This window comes from Pygoscelis adeliae, unplaced genomic scaffold (genome assembly GCF_000699105.1).
Source record: "Pygoscelis adeliae isolate BGI_AS28 unplaced genomic scaffold, ASM69910v1 Scaffold171, whole genome shotgun sequence".
Classification (NCBI taxonomy): domain Eukaryota; kingdom Metazoa; phylum Chordata; class Aves; order Sphenisciformes; family Spheniscidae; genus Pygoscelis; species Pygoscelis adeliae.
The window spans coordinates 2,180,753-2,200,580 of NW_008824186.1; the positions used below are offsets into that span (position 1 = coordinate 2,180,753).

General features: G+C 38.6%; 1 protein-coding gene across 1 annotated transcript in view; it reads left to right on the forward strand.

Annotated features, from left to right (window-relative positions):
- The window catches only part of CSTF3 (cleavage stimulation factor, 3' pre-RNA, subunit 3, 77kDa), a 52,790-nt gene that overhangs the window by 20,564 nt on the left and 12,398 nt on the right, over positions 1-19,828 (forward strand). Inside the window, exons 5-9 of the mRNA XM_009334574.1 lie at positions 15,528-15,560; positions 15,948-16,045; positions 17,502-17,568; positions 17,664-17,698; positions 17,805-17,931. Of these exons, the coding sequence (XP_009332849.1) occupies positions 15,528-15,560; positions 15,948-16,045; positions 17,502-17,568; positions 17,664-17,698; positions 17,805-17,931 (360 nt within the window). The remainder of the gene's footprint in view (positions 1-15,527; positions 15,561-15,947; positions 16,046-17,501; positions 17,569-17,663; positions 17,699-17,804; positions 17,932-19,828) is intronic.

Below are 19,828 nucleotides of genomic sequence, written 5' to 3' on the forward strand. Positions count from 1 at the left end.
TACTGACTGACTGTGGCTTTGGGGATTGTAAATTCTGTCTAATTGTAAAATTCTGCTAGAAATGCTTACTCCACGGTGATGATGGACTGGTCTTAAATAGACTGGGATGAATCTTAAAAAGGACAAATAAGTGCCTCTGACACCCCTGCTAGCTACTTAAGGTTTTCTTTATAAGAATGCAATCTAAAATAGTCCCTGACGCATGACTTCTTGGTTGCAAGTTACCTGAAAAAATGCCGTGGATGCAAGCTAAAATGTTTAATACAGAGCAGCGTATACTACCCCACCCCCTGAAAAAGGAATTGCTGCCCTGGTAAGTATATGGTACTTGCCCATTATTGTTGCCCACTAGCTAGCATTCCTCAGGCAAATGTTATCAATATAATTATGTCAATATTACTGACATAAAATTCTGCCCAGTAGTACTTGAGCAGGATGGGCAGTATAAGTAGTTGTTTAAAACCTCAGAATATTCCACAGTATTTGCCCTTGATAAAATCTCAGTGCTGGTAAGCCTGAAGAGGAAACTGACTGTACAATTTACTAGACATAATTCAGGCTTTTTTTTTTGTAATTCAATTTAAGATTGATATTTAAAAATTGTATCCCACATGCCTTTTTGTGTGTGTTAAAGATGACTATTAAAAGGGAAGTACTATGGAATTTTAAAATTAGCTGGCAGACTTTAATTCAGCAGAAATATTTTTCTGGCACTAAGCAGATGGAGGTAAGTTTCTCTTTTCATAATGCCACAAAGATTCTACTGTTCTTACTACTAGTCTTAGCTGTTAAAAATTACTATTGCGTAAGAAATCTCACCTATTTACAAAAAAAAGGCATAAAGTTAGATGTTACATGTTTGTCATTTTACTGATGTTCCTAAAATTCAGTTTTACCCCCAGAAAAGTTTTGTGATTTTTTTTCTTTCCCATTTGCAGAAATTCTAAAAATAAGGTCAATCTGTGGGTTTTTTCAATTTACTAATGAGAAAAACGCAGGTGTTTCTAAATGATTAAGTTCAATAATTCTTGTTGATCTTTGGTCTGAATCAAACGAAGACACTGGACTGATGAGGTGTTCTCATTAGCCTGCATGACAGACTTACAGCAGTCTGTCATTTCTGCAAAAGCTTCATAGTCAAACATTTTTCATTGCTCTTGGAGTGCACTTTTGTGCCTCCAACACATAGAAATCTTGACCAAATGTTAAGTTGCACTAACTACTTGAACTTGGTAGTAGTATCTGTGTTTTTTGCCTTTCTCCCAGGCTGGCAGAGTTGCTAAAAACTGTCTGGACTATGATCTTTTTCACCTGTGTGAGCAGAGTTTTCTGCTAGGATCTATATTTGAGGTCAGTTCTCTGCTCAAGCGCTGGCTGATTCAGTGAATCACGTAGATTTTGTAGTGATGCTTCACCATGTTGCTAAATCTTCAGACTGGACTTTCAAGCATGCTGCGTCACCATGATGACGTACACCAAAACCAGTGCTAGGCTAAAGTTTGAATTTCTTGAGAACCTTGTCTGCCTTGCTGTGAGCTGCATCTTCTCGATTTAGGTAGTTTACATTATGTTATAGTAGCAGTTCTCTGTTTTATACTTAACCAAATATTTTCTGCCAGTGATAGAGATTATCAGTAAAGCTACTGTGTTAGTTACATGTTGCTTTTACAGATGGTGGTTCAGTATTGTTGTGTGCTTGGTGTCTTTACATCAGACCCAAGTACTGCTCTTGCTATCCTGGCTTAAAGCAGCCAAATATAATAAAAAAGAACTCTTAGTATTTCTGAGATCCCTTGTGTGCTTCTGTGCAAATTAGATGCAAGAAACCAGGTGAGAGCCTACATACTATTTTTTAATGCAGTGCTTGAAACTGGCAGGCGTTTTGCAACATTCTTTAATGCAAATGCTATCTGAAAGTATTTTGTATTTTTGTCCAGTCTTTGTCTACATAACAATGCATTTATCCTAGCAGTTAAAGTCCTCATGGTTCGAAACAAATAATTTCCTCCTGTCCATCTACTGAAGAGGGTCTCTTTTTTACAGAAAATTGTAGAACGCTTTACTCGGTTTCTGAATCATCAGTTATAGCAGAAAAGCCACAAAATGCTTGGTTGGAGGGGTAGGGAGAAGAAGTATCAAACCGACTGGATCTTCGCTGTCTCAAACAGCAGTCTCCTAGAATATGTCTAATTCTACATGGACACCACTTGTTGGTGTAGAAGCAAACTAATTTTTCACTGTGAAAAGCAACAAAGAAATGAGATGACTAATATAAAACAGTGCTTTACTGAAAAGAAGCTAATTATTCAGAGCGCTCTTGAGCAAGGGGGGCAGAATGACCACCTGTATTTATTTGTTCTGTACAGGTGTACATAAAAGTAGCAATTCCATTTCTGGCCAGTAAGCAGGGTTTTCTTTCTAGCTTACGGGTCAAGGCTAACCTTTCTTTGGCAAGTCTAGGGGTTTACCTGTGCCAGTGTCCTTTCGTTACTCCAAAATCAGTCTCTTTAGCTTAAATACTTGACCCTAACTTCTGGTATTTCTTCTCTATATACTGAGATGGGGAGAGGTGGGAGGAAACTGGGATGTCAGTTGTATTCCATCTCTCTCTTTTGTTAGGCTACATGGGCTGTGAGTTTCTGTACGGCTTTTATGACGGGCTTTTGCATTTCATCTTTCTCATAAGATGTGAAATAAACTGTAAATGCACCTGCCTAGTTGCATGTGAAATGAATGTTAGCACATGACTTTTTTTATATTGAAATCTGAAGTCAGAGCAGCTCTTCTCTGCTAATCCAACACCGATGAATTTCAAATAGGAACAACGTAATGAACTTGTAAAGACAATTGCCTTTACAAGTCTTTTGTCTTACAAAAAGTACAGCTGACTTAAATGGGTTTTAAATCTTGTTATTCTAATCACATGGAGTGATTAAAAAAAACCCAAAACCAAAAACCAACCTCACATAATGTGTAAGTTATTTTGAGTTGACCTGTAAAATTAAAGACAGTGTAAAGCTAACCCCCCTCCCCTTTCAGTAGAAACGTCACCTATGTAGCTTTCATTTCCAAAGCATGGGAATGTGTAATCTGTATTTTTATTTTCCAACTTTAGTGCATCTCTATTGTAGCCAATTATTCAACTGTAAGGTAGCTTAAGGTATCTAAGCACTGATACCAACTCATATAGATTTAAAATTACCTGTACATATATTTTTGTCTTTATCCTGTTTATGAATAGCAGGACTATTTCCATAGATGGAAACCCAGCAGGCTTACCTTTAACCTTTGAAGGCATCAAGCTGAAGTTTAGAAGGGAGGGAGAAAGGGAAGCCACTTTAAAAGCTGTACTTGTACAGTGTTTAAGTGGGGAGAGCAGTATAGTGTTTAAATATTGTAGAAACCTGTTTTTTAATGTACTAAGCAGTCTGATTAGCTGGGATAGTAATTACACTCCAATTCAAGTATTCTGGAAACAGAGGTCCCAGAATAGTTATGCAGCGTCTATCCACTGCAATGTTTTTGGATCAAGTCTTTAACCAAAAAGATTTGCATTGTTCATGTGGTTTCGGATTAGGCTGTTTGTGATCAGTCCCGACTTGGTAACTAGATATTGAGAAGACCCTGCAGTAAAACTCATATGTTGAAGGAAACTATTAATTCTTACCGCTGAATGCTACTTTTATAGTGAATTTTGTTTCCTCTTCATTGCCAAAAGACAGAAATCTGGACGTTTAATTCTGTAATCGACTTTTAAAATACAGTCTTCCCTTGTTTAACATTATAGATAAGACTTTTCAGTAACTATGATTAAGAATATGCATTCTCAGAAAGGAAACAGTAGAGAATTTCCTTGATTTCTGACAGACATATGAAGGATTTTTGATTAGGGCGGCTGCCTGTATTAGAAAAATACAATAATTCCCTGAACATCAGCTGGAATATCTCATTGCTGTAGAACAAACACAGCTCAGTCATTAGGTTAATCTTACATTTCTGAGGCAGATTATTTTCCCAGTTTAGTAAATGACTGACATAATAAATGTTTCTTCATGATTTCGTAGGAAATCCACAGCAAAGCCAGGACCCACATCTCTTTAAGATAATTTTTGTAGCATTGCAGTTCAAGTGCACTTGGTTTGGGTTTAGTAAGGTTTATTTGTAGTGCAGTATACATCCTGTTAACTGCAAATTGATGCTGTGACACAGTTGCAGAGAATTACTTGTGCCTGAGCATTATTTTCCACTATTAACTTTTAGATTTCTGACTCTTGTTTTCCTATGATGAGACAACTGTCTTCTGTGGTGAAACATTAGAGCCCCTAGGCACCTTTGGAGTCTTAGGACCAATCTAATGGTTTTGAGAACCGTTCTTTGGGCCATTTTTGCAACACGTTATTGGAAAATTGTTCTTCACATTCCAGCCATGGAGACGAAACATTAAGAACAATTTGCCTTCTGCTGACAGGCCAAGCTAGTCTTGTGCTAATATTGTAACAGTAGGAAGATTATGCTGTATGATACAATTACATCTTCTAGTACCATTTTTTAGTCTTTGAGCAACTTGTCTAACTTTTTCTTAGGATAAAAACTTGTTTGGCTGTCTTTAATTTAGAGAGCGCCTTTGTTAGACCAGGTCCACTCTAGAAAATGGAAGGAATTAATGCATGGTCTCTGAATGAATTTGACCACTCAAAAGGGCAGAAGTTCTTTTTGGTCCTAAGATTTCTTCATTTGGACTATTAGCCCTTTTTGCTAAGTCAGTGTGGAGACTATTTAAGGGACCTTTGCTGCTTTCTAGATGTGTTGCTTCTTTTTTTAAATAGGTATTCAAGGATCCCTTTAAAAAGTAAGATCACTCTGAAATTCTAGCTTGTTCAGGTGTATTATTAACATGTAATCTTGGTGAATGAATGGAGAATTCTTAAAACCTTCCATACAAAAATTATTATTATTATTAGACTTTATTCTACAGAAATAAATTTTCTGAAATATAATTCACAGTGTGAAGCAATTATGGTTATCAAACTTAGCCTTTTCTGCACTTTTATGAAAGCATATTTGAAAAGAATATATCAATCAAAACTGTAGGCACGCAATGAGTGTAGTGAGAAGTCATCAAACTATAAACCTAATGGGGAACTTAATGTGCCCTAAAATGTTTCATTTTCCCCAGCTATATCATCAAATTACATAGAAAATCATCACTTCCTTACAAATTTTGCTTTCTTACTTTCTCTGAGATATTTTGAGGATACCAAAATCAAAGGAGGAGTGATTTTTTTAATGAGCTGTATGTTATTGTAATGAACACTGATTTCTGATAAAAGACAAAAGCAACTAGACAATTTTAAATTAAAGGTCTTAAGTTAGATCTTAGAGCATTTTAAGGTGCGAGATCTGTGTAATGAAACAATTGGCGCTTATTTTTTTTTCTAGGTAATGATACCTCACGCACCCCTTACGATATGTAATCTGTTGCAGCAGTCTGATCCCTGCCTTGTTTTTAAGGTCTTAGTATTGCAAGGAGTTTTTAGCTTGGGTTACGAGGTTAGTGCTTTGCTAGTGGTGATGGCAGACTGCAACGTTATCTATGCTCCTCAGTTTGGCAACCCTGTATAAGATACTGGTGCCTGTTATCTTACTAAATTAGCTGAAAAAAGCATTAGAGGAGTGCATATGTCCAATTCCATCGCTCCTGCTGAGGGACTGTTTGCTTATGGTATACAGTTGAAGTGGACAACTGGTGTAATTTGTCTGAGTTTACAAATTGGGGATCTCTAGCCCCATGAGATGGGCCAAATACCTTGCTTTTATGCTTCCTTCTTAATTTAACTTTTTAACTTCAATGATCTGGCCAATAAATAAGACAGCAAGTCTTTATCTCATTGCATTTAGTCACGTTAACAGATTATCTTGCGATCCATGGGTGCTGTGTGTGCTTTTGAGTCCTATAAATTTGTTCCTCTGAGAGTTTAAACCAGTATAAAATTAATTCTAGGTGAAAAAGCAGTGCTTCTTTGTGAAATGGCATACTTCCTAATAACTGCAAAGGATATCAGTAGATCTGTTAACGTTAGCCATCTGAAAACACTTTTTAAAACTTCCCACTGCTTCTGTAAAATACAAAAGGCATTGAGAAACAGGAATGAGAAGCAGAAGTGAGCTAAAGTACATAGGAAGAACCAAAATACTAAGGAAGGAAGCAAGGTAGTTTGCAGGAGTGTGCATGTGGGGTCATGTTTTCTGCGGTGGCTTAAAGTGAGTGTGAAATTGAAGAGGAAATTACAAGCCATGGGGCGTGTTGAAAATTGACTTTTTATTAAAATGAGATTTGCAGACAAATTCAGAGTCTAGGTATGAAGTTGAATCTGGCTAGAAAGGAGTGGAGAATAGAAGGATGCTTAGTATTTGTAAATTACTGCATACAGTTGATATTACATTAAATTTGATAATGGGCAAATTGCCTAAATAAAAAAGGTAATGATTTTCCCGATTTGGAGAAGATATTAAAGAATGGGTACCACAGATAAAGATGTCGTACAATAAAACACAATAAATACTGAAGGAGCAAAGAACACTGGATTGTCTCACATTATTTGGAAAAATGATTAGAGTAGGTAGCTTGTACTTCCCAATTAGAGCCAGACGCTGTTACAGAAAATATGCTTGTACATGGCAAGACCTGAACACCTAAGACAAGTTCTTGTTTTCTCGAATAGTGCTGAGCAAGGAGTATGAAAGACATCTTCCTGATGTTAGGTAGGAGGTCTTGGTGCTTTTAGTCAGACGTGCATGTCGATAGGCTGCCGGAGTTTTACAGGCACAGTTTAGAATGTGGAGTGTGAAGTGGAAAGTTCAGGTGAGATCAGTGAGTAAGGACCAGTACCTCAGAATGACCGTGTGAAGCTGTTGGGCGCAAAAAGCGAGGAAAAGATAATACGGGAGCAAAATTGACTAAACAGGAAGGAATGGACTGAAATTTCTAAAAAAAAAAAATGTTTAAAAGCAACTAGTGATAATGTAGTCCTGTCTTTCTCAAACTAGGAAATTCTCGTCATCTACTAAACATGGTATGATCAGAAACAGAAGGTGCTTATTAAAGAGGTCTTATGGTCTACTGAGTTTTAAATTGGCGTGTAAGAACTGCTTATGCTAAGTAAAGAGTGGATATATGAAAAGTGATTTGTGGGGGGAAGCGTAACTATTGATTATATACCTCATATCAAATGCTGTTGGGGACAGTTGTCTTAAAACATTCGTAGAGGAAACTTAATCATTTTGCATGGAAGAGTTTGAGGAAGTAGACTGCTGCTTTATATGAGGTATATATATGTGAGCTTTACTTATACAACAAAGAACGGTCAGCTCAGTAGACTGAGGCAGTACTCGCAGGTAAACAAAACTTAAGAGATGCAGCAACTCGCTACTTCACCCCCAATTTCTAGGCAATTTTTAAATGTCAGATCCGTGGGACGGTGAGGTAACAGATAACTGAAGTGGTCTTTTTTGAAGAGCATGGAGTGTGCTTTTCATCATGACTTGAAAAGGGCTGTTTCTGCAGCTTTACTTGAATTATACTAATCCACAAAGAGATATTTGCAATAATGGGACTCGGTCTGTCAGGAAGGAAAATAGCAGTGCAAGTAATAACATGAGGTGGGTTTGGTGTTTAAGCATAACTGCAAATCTGAATTTTTTTTTTTTAAAGTGTGTTCTGGAAAGGAAGTAAAACGCACAAACAAGTAAAATGAGAAGAGAGAGCAGCAGAATGAAATACATAGGAAGAAAGGGGAAATAAGCTTGAGAAATCGCTTCTTTGTTTTTATAATCCAGATTGAAAACAAAGGGAAGAAAAAAGAGAAGTATATGTGACATCAGAAATAAATGAGATAGTGAGTGAATCAGTGATTGCAATTCAGTACTATTCTCCAACTAGAAGAATCATTTAACAGTTTTGTCACCACAGAACTTTTTTTTAAGGCTGCCTATAAAGAAATACTTCTCTGTACAGCCTCTGGCTAGTCTCTTGATAGTGGTGCCTAAAATTTTTGCTTGCTTTTCAAAGTGTTAACACAAATGAAGTGCCTCACTCCAGGAGGCCAACATCTTCTGTAAGGCAGTAGAGGCAGATGCTAGTCCTAAAGATTTGCCTGGACGTAGAAATTAATTCAAATTGCACTAAGGTGTAAATTAGAGCACAACAGCTATTTTTTAGTAACTCCGTCTCTGATCTCTCTTATTTCTTAATGAAGTCCTTGTTCTTCTTTACAATGGAGTAGATACTTAGGAATTAGGTGGGGTAGATAGTTCTTTACTATTCCAAACTATATTAGTAGCAAAGTTAAGTTTATTTACTGCGATGCATTAATCTTTATTCACTTCTAGATCAATCCATTTACTGTAAGTTTGTTCAGCAAGGTTGTCCAGATTCTCAGTCCTTGTATTACTGCACTTCTAGAATGCAAACAGTTTGCTGATACCTAAGGATATTATATTCATGTATTCTTCTGGATTAATTTCTTTCCTGATGCATCTGAAAATTAAAGGTATTGGGTTTTTTAGTCTAACAGTAAACAAAAAGACATCTTCCACTTGCAGGTTTTTTTATTAATTGTTAATTACTTGTTTACGTAGTTGTTTTTTTATTAAGAATGATTTAACTCTGTTTCAGCTGGGGCCTGTGTTACTCTGTCTTCAGAGTAGCATTTCCAATTTCTTCGTTTGCACTCTTTTCTGAAAAGACTTCTGCTCTGAGCTGCTCCCTCACCACCCCCGGGCAGGCGCAGCTGGGTTCCTCCCTTTCCCGAACTTCCAGATCCATCTAGTTTTATGCTCACGGTTTTGGAAGTAGTCTTTTTAAGTCTTCAGTCATGCCTTTTTTTTCTTTTTTTTTTTTTTTTTTTTACAATTAGTCGGTGGGGATGTTCTGGCAGAGATGTCTCTAGGCTGCTGCCTCTGAGAGGAGAAAGGTTGGTAAAGTGTGTTAACCTAATGTGCTCTGATTAATTGTTCCTGAAGGCTATTAATGGCTTGGGGTTATGAGGCCGTAATGACAATTTTCAAGAAGATAGAGAGTGAGGAGCAACCTTGCATATTACTGGCTATTCATGCAGCAGCTCTCTCGAGCTCTGCCACTGTCCTGTCCCAATCTCCCACTGCAGCTTGCTCCTTACGAAAAATGCTGCCCTTCATTTACTAATGATCTCTTTGCCTGTAGACAGAGCCGCCTTTTGCTGTTGTTTTTTGTCTTTAACAGAAAATGGTGATGCGGCCCAGAATTTTGCTATAGAAAGCTAACATTTTCACCAGCTGCCCAGCAAGTGCCTGTTGCCATATTTATATATGTAGGATATTAACTGGTAATTGGGTTTGCAGAATTACAGGTCCTGTTCGTTAGCTTAAACAATAGTCTTAGTTACTGAAAAGTGGATTTATTCTTAAATACTGTGAGCAAATTCAAAGTATATCTAAATATAAATACAAATACGTGATAGTGTATGTGATAGGCCACTATTTTGTTAATCAGGATACAACCGTGAAACCTAAAAGATGGTTGTGATCAGGAGGCAGACTGCAAAATGGTGCTTTTTTTAGACTCTACATTGTAGCCATCTATATGGCAACTGTGACTACATCCTGTAAGGAGACTGTTTTTTCAAGTGATGATATATCTGATGGAAACAACATGATTTTTCAATTTTGATGTAATGCCATCGTTGTGGAAGCTCTAGAAATAATACATGTAATAGTAGTTGAAGGCATTTCATTTAGAATAATTTTAAGGAACTTTCCAAATCCCACTGTATGCCAGACTTTGAAATTGAGACGCATAACCATGCGAATGTGAAAAATTACACCGTACTGAATGAAAATACTTAGAATGTCATCTTATTACATTTTGAGAAAATGAGTTTTCCCATACTCAGTGTACTGTATCTCTTCCTTGCAGTCTTTACTAATAGCAAGATAAAAGCTATCTTTTCACAAGGAATATTAAAACTCCGAATGAAGACTGCAAAAATACGGAATCATTCAATCCTTATCTGGTACAAATTGTAGTAAAATTATATATGACAGAAATTACATCTGCAATTATATGCTAATGTTTTTAAATAAAGGATTTCATTGGTTAAGCCTTGGAGTATCTTACACAAATGAAATATGTGCTTTGTTCAGCATACATAAGATAAGTTTTACGCCCAGTTATCTAGGCAGTTATAATCCAGCCGCCTTGGGTTAATGGCCACATGCGAGTGCAATGTAAATGTAAATTTTCATGTAATGCCATGGTTGTGGAATTAGTCCTGCATTTCACCTGCATTTCATGTACTTGAGCAGAGCTTGGTTTGCCATTTGCAAAGGTAATTGCTGTTATTTGACCTGTAGGAAAACGAGTTTGTCATGTTAACTGCTCACGGAATTAGTCACTGACTGGAAGCCTCAGCAAATAGCAAAAAGCTGACTGTGCTAAACATAAAAGAATGAATTAGCACGTTGCACTGTCTTCATCCTTTCAAAGATTACATTTCTTCGAGGCAGTCTGAGAAGTTTGAACTGCTATGGTCCAAGCAGTATTTATTCTGTAAATAAAGTGTGAACATCTCTCCAGCCAGCCCTAACCTATATTTTGGAAACAGGTAGAGAAATGTGAATGTGTTTTATTACACCTACGGTTCTGTACTAGTAGAGACCTAAATTATATCCCACTGGACTTGGCAGTGGGTAGTTGATTATTTTACCCTAACAATCAAGATATTAAAAAAAAAAAAGAAAAAAAGGCAAATGGTTAACACAAATGGATTCAGTGATGATAAATTTTGTGTAGTCTGATTTTTTTAAAATGTTAACTTTTTAATTACCTAATACCTAGTCGTCTGTGTGAATGAATATAGGTCTTTAACAGTGAGCTCCCTTCAGTTAATAAACAAAAGCAGTACTTCCAAATACATACATGTATGCTCTAGTTGTAATTTTGTACTCTGAAATGTATGTTGTGTGTGTGTTTTTAAAAAAAACATTAAAGGTGTTGCATACATGGTAGTATTTATAATGAAACCAGATTTTAGGAAATAGTAGTTCTAAAAATACCAGTCACTATGAACTAAATCCTCAGAAAGTTCACGCCGGCGCTGCTGTGCTGTTTTCTCCTCTTCCAGCCTGTCCCTCATCAGCTGGTGCAGTCTGCCAGTGGCGTGTGGCGTTTCTCTTCAGGTCCCTCTTCCAAAAAAAGTTCCAAAAAACATTGGAGAGCAGTGCAGGGGTGGTGGGGAGGGGAGGGGGTGAGAGGATCTACCTCACTAAGGGGAGAGCTGGAGGCAGTGGATAAGGGAACATTAAATTTTATGCTTGAGAAAATATTTTTTTTTTCCTTGGAAGATAACCATTGAAAAAGGAGAGGGAGTTGGGATATAGAAATAGATGAGGCCTGGAAGAAGGAAATGAGTCATGGCAGAAAAAGCCATGCAGATCCTTAAGTACCATGTGCTGACCTTGCTTCCTTAGGAGCTTGGTTGAAACCAAGAAACACTGAAAAGGTTAAAATAAAACAAGCAAATGTTCTAGGTTTGTGTTGTATGTTTCCAGACAACTACAAGTAGTCTTAAGTCTCTAGGTTAATAAAATCACTTGCTTTGCATAATCATAAATGATACCTATGTGTTTTAGTAAGCCTATTAAAAAGGGTGAAGTGTAATTTATGGATTAAATTTTGCCCTTGAATGTTTGTGAAGCTCGTTATTGGGAAGCGTGTTGTGTATTCTAGGAAAAAATTTGACCCTGCTATTATAAATTCATGTTGTACAAAGCTGATACAGTAGTGACTTAAATTTCCTATTGGAGCATCCAATTTAAAGTTACTCTTTCCACAAAACAGGTGGAATTTCTCATTGTCACAGGCAGAGGAAGGCAAGGTCAGATGTGTTTTACTACAGGAGTGTCCAAGTATAGCTGGTCAGACTAGGTGGCCTTTGTATAGAGGATGCCCTTTGCCTTCAAGGATGGAGGGGAGATACTCATATATACCAATTTTACCTTAGAATGACAGCGTGCCTAAGCTCACTCTGTAGGTGGTGGATTTGTGGTGGAGACACTCCTATATGTTAGCCTCCATGAGGGTAACGCCTACCTCTTGAATTAAGCAATTGGAATAGGAATACAGGCGGCGTTAGAAATTGGAGGATAATCTATTGTAAAGAGCTATAGTTCACTTTGTTGTGTTTGTCTTTAAGGACAAAAATACAGTATTAATGTCAATCCTTTAATGCTTGTCTATGTCTAATCACTGCCTGTTCCTGTGTCTGTAACAGGAAAAACAAAACATGTCACAGAAACGTGTGACAGTGGGTCCTGGAGGCAGCATGTGCCCTCTTTGGTGATGGGCTTTCCCCATCCCTGTGGCGTCCCTGTGCCACCCCTCCATGCCAGGGCTGCCAGGATGTTTTCTTGGGAGTGGTGAGCCAAGAAATGCAAACAAATTCCCACAGGAGAAATAGCTGCTCTTCCCTCTGGCTCTGGGGGCTTGGTAAAAACTCTCCAGTGAGAGAGACCCAGTAAGCATTGGCCAATATTGCTTTTTCTTTTCCTTTATTTTTAACAAATCCTGCCAATCTGCAACCTCCTAACGTCATCGGTACCAAGATTTCTGAATTTTCAGATGTCATTGTCAAACCACTTGTGTGGATTTAACAAATACATAACACTGACTTGAAGTCCAGATGTGGACAGCAGCTTTTCATATATCTGATAATTCATGTAGAAAATATTTTGTTCTTTGAGTCATAACACATGCAAATAAAGAATACAGCTTTTTTTTCTTAGCAAAATATTTTACTCTTCAAGGTCTTTGGTTATTGGAAGTGCATGTAGTTTAATTGATAAGTACTCCCTGTGCTCCGTCTTTTTGATGTTGGGAGTGGTGCCACGTGCTAATAAAACTGCTCTAGTAAACAATTAAGTGGGATTACCGTGCACTTACTTGATGCCGTATACGATTACTGAGGTCAGTCTGGGTCACTTACGCTGAGTAATAGTTGTCATTGGGCTTTCGGGTGATAAGGGGCAGGGAGATGTGCTAAGCAGACAGGCAGCATTCACAGCCCTGTCGGCTATGTCTAGGAATTGTCTGGTGTAGTAACTCAAGGCAGATGTGCAAAACATTTTTTACATGGCTAAACCTGGAAGGCACACTAATTTTTGCCCTGCCTGCTTATTGCCTTTCTGAGCTTTTAAAAATTATTTTTGGTCTTGTTCTTGAATAACTACAAGGTGATGCCTTTTGTCAGTGGCAAAGCCATGGATTAATGTTATTTAATTTTCACAAAAAAAGGATTTATACTATCTCCTGGGGATTCACTCTTTTTAAAAAAAAAAAAGTTTCTGCTCATCTTGTTGAAGATTTTACTTGAGTAAGTACAAGGAAAAAGAAGTGCAGGGAGCTGTGCTCTGTGCTAGGTATACAAACCAAGATTCATTTGCTCTTTTCCACTCGGTGACCAAGGATAAAAGGAGTTTGCAGGGGGTGGGAGGCGTAGACTGAGAGCTCTTGCTCTTTAGTGAGAGTTGAATCCTTTTCGTCATATTCAAAGAGGTGTTGAGAAACCTGAAAAGTTACTGTCAAAAAAGGATGAAGTAAAAATGGGAAATGTCTTTTTTTGGACTCTACAGTGGAGGAGAAATTTAAAATATAAGAAGGTATTTTCCTTCAACTAGAAGTAGGGCAGGATCAGACTCCTTAATTTGTGTCCACAAAAGACTTCTGTCTAAACAACCCTAGAATTATTATAAGTGCTTTTTAGAAGCTGGAAGATTGTGCTTTTCCAACAAAAAGCTGTGAGAAAGCGGCAGTAGGATACGTACCCGTACCTGAGGGTGCGTTGGGTCTGCGTGTCTTACGGCAGAGGTTAGGGGTGTTCTCCGTAGCACGGACATGCTGCCTCCTGATTTGTTCTAGTTAACATTGCTCTGAAATAACACTTATTCCTGTAATCAGTCATTTCTTCGGTCAGCTATCTTTAACTGAATAGTTTGTAGAAAGACTTGGAAAATTGTGTGTGCAAGATGTAATTAGGCTTAGCTTCCTGCAAACCCAGAGTTTTTGAAATCATTTTGACCAGGGCAGGATACTGCTCCAGTTCAAAAGCGGTACAGACACAAGGGTCTGGTCTGCCACGTGTGCCATTAAAGTTTTTCTGCAAAACTTGTTTGAATTCTCAATTTTTAATTGCTCTTGTTCAGGAGTGAGAGAAATGGGGATACTCTATGGCACCCCTATGTTTAGGGGTCTGGAGACTGGAGTGTTGCAGGAGTGTAGAAACTCAGGAAATAGCAGACAGGAAAGGCAGTGCACGGTGCAGTACAGGACATATTATTTATTTTAGGCCTCCTGCAGATGAGACGGTGTTTCCTAACGCTTCCATTAAAAATTCTCTCGTGCTTTAGAATGAGAATGACATAAGTAATACCTGGTGTAAAAGGGTACTGTTTACTGCCTCCCACCGTGCTCCTTGGGGAGGAGGAAAGGCTTTCAGAGCTGCTCCCGTGGCTCTTGTGTTTCGCACCAAGAAAAAAGCTGTGAATCCCCTAAACAAACAAAGAGCTTTAGATGTCTTTTTTGGACTCTTTTTTTGAGATTTAAAAGGGAGTTTTGATGCTTTAAAAAAATGCAATACAGCATAACAAATCCTTATTTCATTAAAGGCTCTTTATTTCAGTGCAGATAAGCATCTTCTAGAGGCATTGTAGAGTTTCCTTGTTTCTTCAGGGTGTGTCTTTACAGATTGCCTAGTGTGTTAACGTAACTGGAGCTAATAAATAAATGAAAGGTGCCAGTCTGCCCTCTACATCTGTCTTGTGCTTTTCTGCGTCCTATCTGAAAGGCAACCTGTTACTTTGAGACTAGGTTTCACCCTCTACCCTTGCAGTGTGCGTGCTGTCTGAATGAAATGAGTGCCGAGATGTGAGTGTGGTTTGGTCCCTCCTGGAAGGGAGCACCAGGGCTGGGGGCACCTGTCGAAAAACGGATTCTCCGTGCTTTATTATTCCCTTGTTCAGCATCAGCATATTATAGCAATGTGTACTTTGAGAAATAAATATTCAAATATAATACATTTATTCATTTATTAGTTTTGTAAATACGGTATTTTACCCTTAATTTACTAAATCCTGATCTAGAGGCTTTGGTACCTAAGTCAATATATGCACTTAAGGCAACAGAGTACCTTAAAATAAGAGGCTAAGTCTGGGTGTCCAAACCAGAATACAGGAAAGCAACTTTACCTACCGATACCTAAACTTTGGCCCTAGTGGAAGTGAAAAACAAAACAAAAAAGCTAATTTTGAAAAAGCTAAGCAAAGTACATGCTTTTGTATGTTTAGTTATATTTTTGCAACATTATGTGGTGTTACAATGCAATTAGTTTAGGCAGCCAAAGTACAAACTGGAATGCTATAGTACTGTATGAAGAATATATTCCTACTATTCTAAAATAGTTTCTTAAGTGATTTGTTTTTTTTCTGCTTCCCTATAGATTAAAGCAAAAAATTATGACAAAGTGGAAAAGGTGAGTCCTATCAATATATGTAATATATCTCTATAGCAAGAACAAGTATCTTGTGATTAGGCTACAGCAGATTGAAAAGAACTGTAGCTGTCATTGAACGCGCTATTCAAAAACACAGACAAGAAGTATCACTAAAGTCGATTTGCTGTGCTACCAAGCTGTAATCAGTGAAGTGCGCAGAGGAATTTCTCTGCTTAACTCTCTCCAGTTCCCTTGCATAGCACAGAGATGCTTAAGTCAAAAGGAAGAGTAATTTAACTTATTCTTTCTTACAAATCTCAGTCATAATTACAGAGATTATTTTAATTCATACTTTATAGCTTTAAAAGTAGAAACCTGATTTCTATACCTGGTATCCTGATCACGTCTTCTTGATGTATTAAACAGTTATTTCAGCGATGCCTTATGAAGGTTTTACACATTGATTTATGGAAATGTTACCTTTCCTATGTACGAGAAACCAAGGGGAAGCTACCTAGTTACAAGTAAGTTAACAGAGTTGCTCTGAATTATTCTAGTTTTACGGTGAATCTCTTCTTGATTTTTGCCTAGGGGTGGGGAGGAACCTGGGTGGCAAACCTGCCTGGGGATCTTCTGGTAGAGTGTTGGGGGGATAATATATAATCTGCATTTAGAAAATATTTTCTTTAAAGTTTCTTTAATTGAGCTTGCTGGGTAAAATTGCTTCCTTAGTCTGGATCCATATAACGAGGTGGGAAAAGAGCAGGGGGCAGCTGGCGTATCCATGCCGGTCCGCTGCAGGTGAGATTGGTGCTTGAGCCAGTCTGAAACACACTTCTTCCTCAGTCAGGACCTTTTGCTGTCCTCCCCCTTAGGGCCCTGTTCAGAGTCTCCAAAAAATTCAGCATTGATTCCAGCTGAGGTACTATATTTGACTAGCAATAGTAAACAGTTTAGTAATTAGAGAAAGTTTCGGAAGGCATAAAAAGGCATAAAAATCAGGGTATCATAATTCTGGAATGCATTAATCTTCATCCCTTTCCATTTACTACATTTTGCTTGTTTATAGTCCTGCAGACTGAGTTTAATGCTTTTTCTTCCTGCTTGAGGTTTCAAAAAATATCAGTACCTTTCAGCATCTATAAAATGTTTCTTTCCCAGCCCACCATAATTTCTTTGTATTGTAACTGGCAAGATAACTAATGCATTAACAGAAAAAAAGCTGATTTTTTAAATTTATTTTTACAAGACTGTTTTGAAACAATTAAAAAAAAGTACCAATGCCCCTCTTTCTTTTTATCTAATTTAACTTTCCTCTATTTTTCCTGCTAATATGGTCAAGGAGGTAGTAAGGTACTGAAAGATGTTTGAGTAAAGGAAACCAGGAGAAAAGTGGGAGAGAAAAAAAGCTGTTTTCATTGAAACTTGACCAAGGAAATATTCTGTGAACATTTTAAATTTGGGGGAAAATACTTTGTATTTGGGGGGATAAGAAATCATATGAAAGATTTTGGCCAGTTTCCACACAGGGGAGCTACTCCTAGTTGCCCCAGTCTTTTGGTGTTCCTGGAGAATTACAACAAGGTTTGGGGAATTCTGGGGAAAAAAAGAAACCAGGGGTACATCTGTCAGCTAAGAAGATGTAGAGAGCAGTTGTTTCCTAGCTTCTCAACTTCCAGTGCACATAGTACACGTGGATTTCTACATACTTAAGGGGGGGGTGTGTGTCTCGGGAACTGTTAGTGTGCTAGATTGCCACCAATAGATTTAAATAATTTTCTTTAAAACAAACAAACAAAACCCTAAATGCAGAATTTAAAGCTCTCTGAATGCCAGTTTTTACTCTCAGCTGTTGAATGACACTTTTCATACCTCAATGTTTGGTTAGAATTTGGTGTGCAAAAGGATACTCTTAAATAAAGAATTTTTGAAATACTATAGACTTGCTCTATGGTCTTTGTGGTTTGTTTTTTTCCTCAGAGAAAAAATGGCTCAGGCATATGATTTTGCTCTGGATAAGATTGGCATGGAAATCATGTCATACCAGGTATGTTTTTTCATCAAAAAACATTTTATTTCTTACTTTATAAGAAGTACAACTAAACATTGGTTTCATTATATGTAATATTTTTTCTCACATAGATCTGGGTGGATTACATCAATTTTTTGAAGGGCGTGTAAGTACCTTAAAAGAATTTTTTTAAGCTCAGTTAATGTAATGTTGATGTTCGTACCAGTTATGATCTGTAATAGCTGACGTTAATCTCTCTCCCCACTATTTAGAGAAGCAGTAGGATCTTATGCAGAAAACCAGAGGATAACAGCTGTCCGTAGGGTTTACCAGCGTGGTTGTGTGAATCCAATGATAAACATAGAACAGCTCTGGAGAGATTATAACAAATACGAAGAGGTAATCAAGAACATGAAATTTGTTTGTGACGTTTAAAAAAAAAAATCATATAATTAAGTATGGTGCCCAAACTATATCCACTAAATAATTACGTGTAAAAGAGATGACCGGCAGTATAAACACATTTTGCATGTGCAGTATGTACCAAGACCTGTGGCAAAACTGTACAGGTACCTGAGTGATAATTCTTTTTTATTTTAAAGACTTTCTATAGGTTACATTTAACTGTCCCATTTCCCAGTTGGCCCAGTAGAATTGCTGGTGAATTAGAAATCACTGACATCAATGACCGAGAATATATTTAATGAAAGCTGGAGCAGATCAGCTGGCAATGAGGGCTTGCTTCCCCAAGGAGGCGCTCCCTTCCTTTCAGTTCTAGTTGAACAGGGTAAAATGGCTATGACGGTTTGGACTTCCTTCACGATATTAAGTTATACGATCTCAAGAACATATACAATGTTCCTCACCATCCTTCACCTGAAGCCATTACAGCGTCAATTCAGGTGAGTCTGCTACCACACTGTCTGCAGCAAGCGTAACTTCCAACTCATTGACCTTGCATGCTAATTTGTAGCTGCACCTTTATAGTGTATTTGTAAACATGTTTGGTAATGGCTTGTTAACCTGTCCCCATCAGCAGAGGTAAGAGTGCAGAACTGAGGGTAGGTGCCCTTGTGCTCAGCACCATCAAGCAGGGATGCTCATACAGCGCTCTGCCTTGTCCTGCATATTGCGCCCAGGGTTGCAGATGCCGCATGCTGCAGGTCAGCTGTGCACTGAACAGGAAAGAAGGGACAAAAAAAAAAACCCTATTGCTAATTATGCAAGTTGGATGATTGGTGACCTGACACTAATAGGGCCACCGTGCTTAGCCAGTGGGAGTACCTCCTGGCAGCCACGAACGTGTACTGTAGCAGCTTATCACCCTGTCAGTATTCAGGGACACCACAGATAACCTGCTGACCACCAGGGAAGATACCCAGCAACGTGCCTTCTCCTGCATAGGAAAACCCCCAGTACAACTTCCCTGTAAATCTCCTCCTCCCCTCCCACACAGCAAATGAAGGCTGTCACTGCTGGTTCCTACTGCTTTCATTAATACGTAGGGAGACTGTCAAAACGATAGCTGAAACCTGTCCTACATTCATTCTGTATCTTCTAGTTGAGGCAGCTCTGGCTGGCACCTGTAACACAAACCAGCACCTCCGGCTGTTCAGAGCTGCTGGAAGCTGAGGGCCGGCACTCTGCTCGGACACGGGTTTCTGCACGTCCCGTTCTGGCTAGGCTGGCCTTGAGGGAAAGGGCTGCTGCGTACAGGTGTCCTGGCACAGGGAAGGAAATGCTCTTCACCAGAAGGGCTCTTTGAGGGGGAAGTGATTCCCCACGTCAGTAGCCCAACAACACAGAGATCATGTGCAGGTCTCGGTACAAAAGGTTACTGGCTGTCTGCTGCAATTAAAATACTCTCAAGCTTGCCTTTAGCTCAGTTGGTAGCCACCAGGTAGCAGTATCAGCCTGTCAGTCACCAGTGTCTTTAATTAAACAAATGGTCAAAAGTGGTAACACCCCTAGTGAGACAGAGAAGTGACAATCTTTGGCTCACAAAGCCGCACGGCTGCACCTCACGAGGCTGGGAGTGCATCCTGGGAGAACATTGCTGCGTCCTCAGCCTGGTCCTGCGTTAAATGGGGCGTTGCTGGTTTTGTATGCTAACTGGCCCAGCTAGCTATTGCAGACGGCACTCTGAGAGTCCAGGCGGTACCTTGCTTCTGTAGTGAGTCGGTACCCAGCTCAGGTGCCTGTTTGGAATAGGACTGAAAGCTGTGCTCACCTTCCTCAAAGTCCTGGCAAGCCACGCCAGCAAAATCCTCCCTGACACAGGCATGAACAAAAGGGC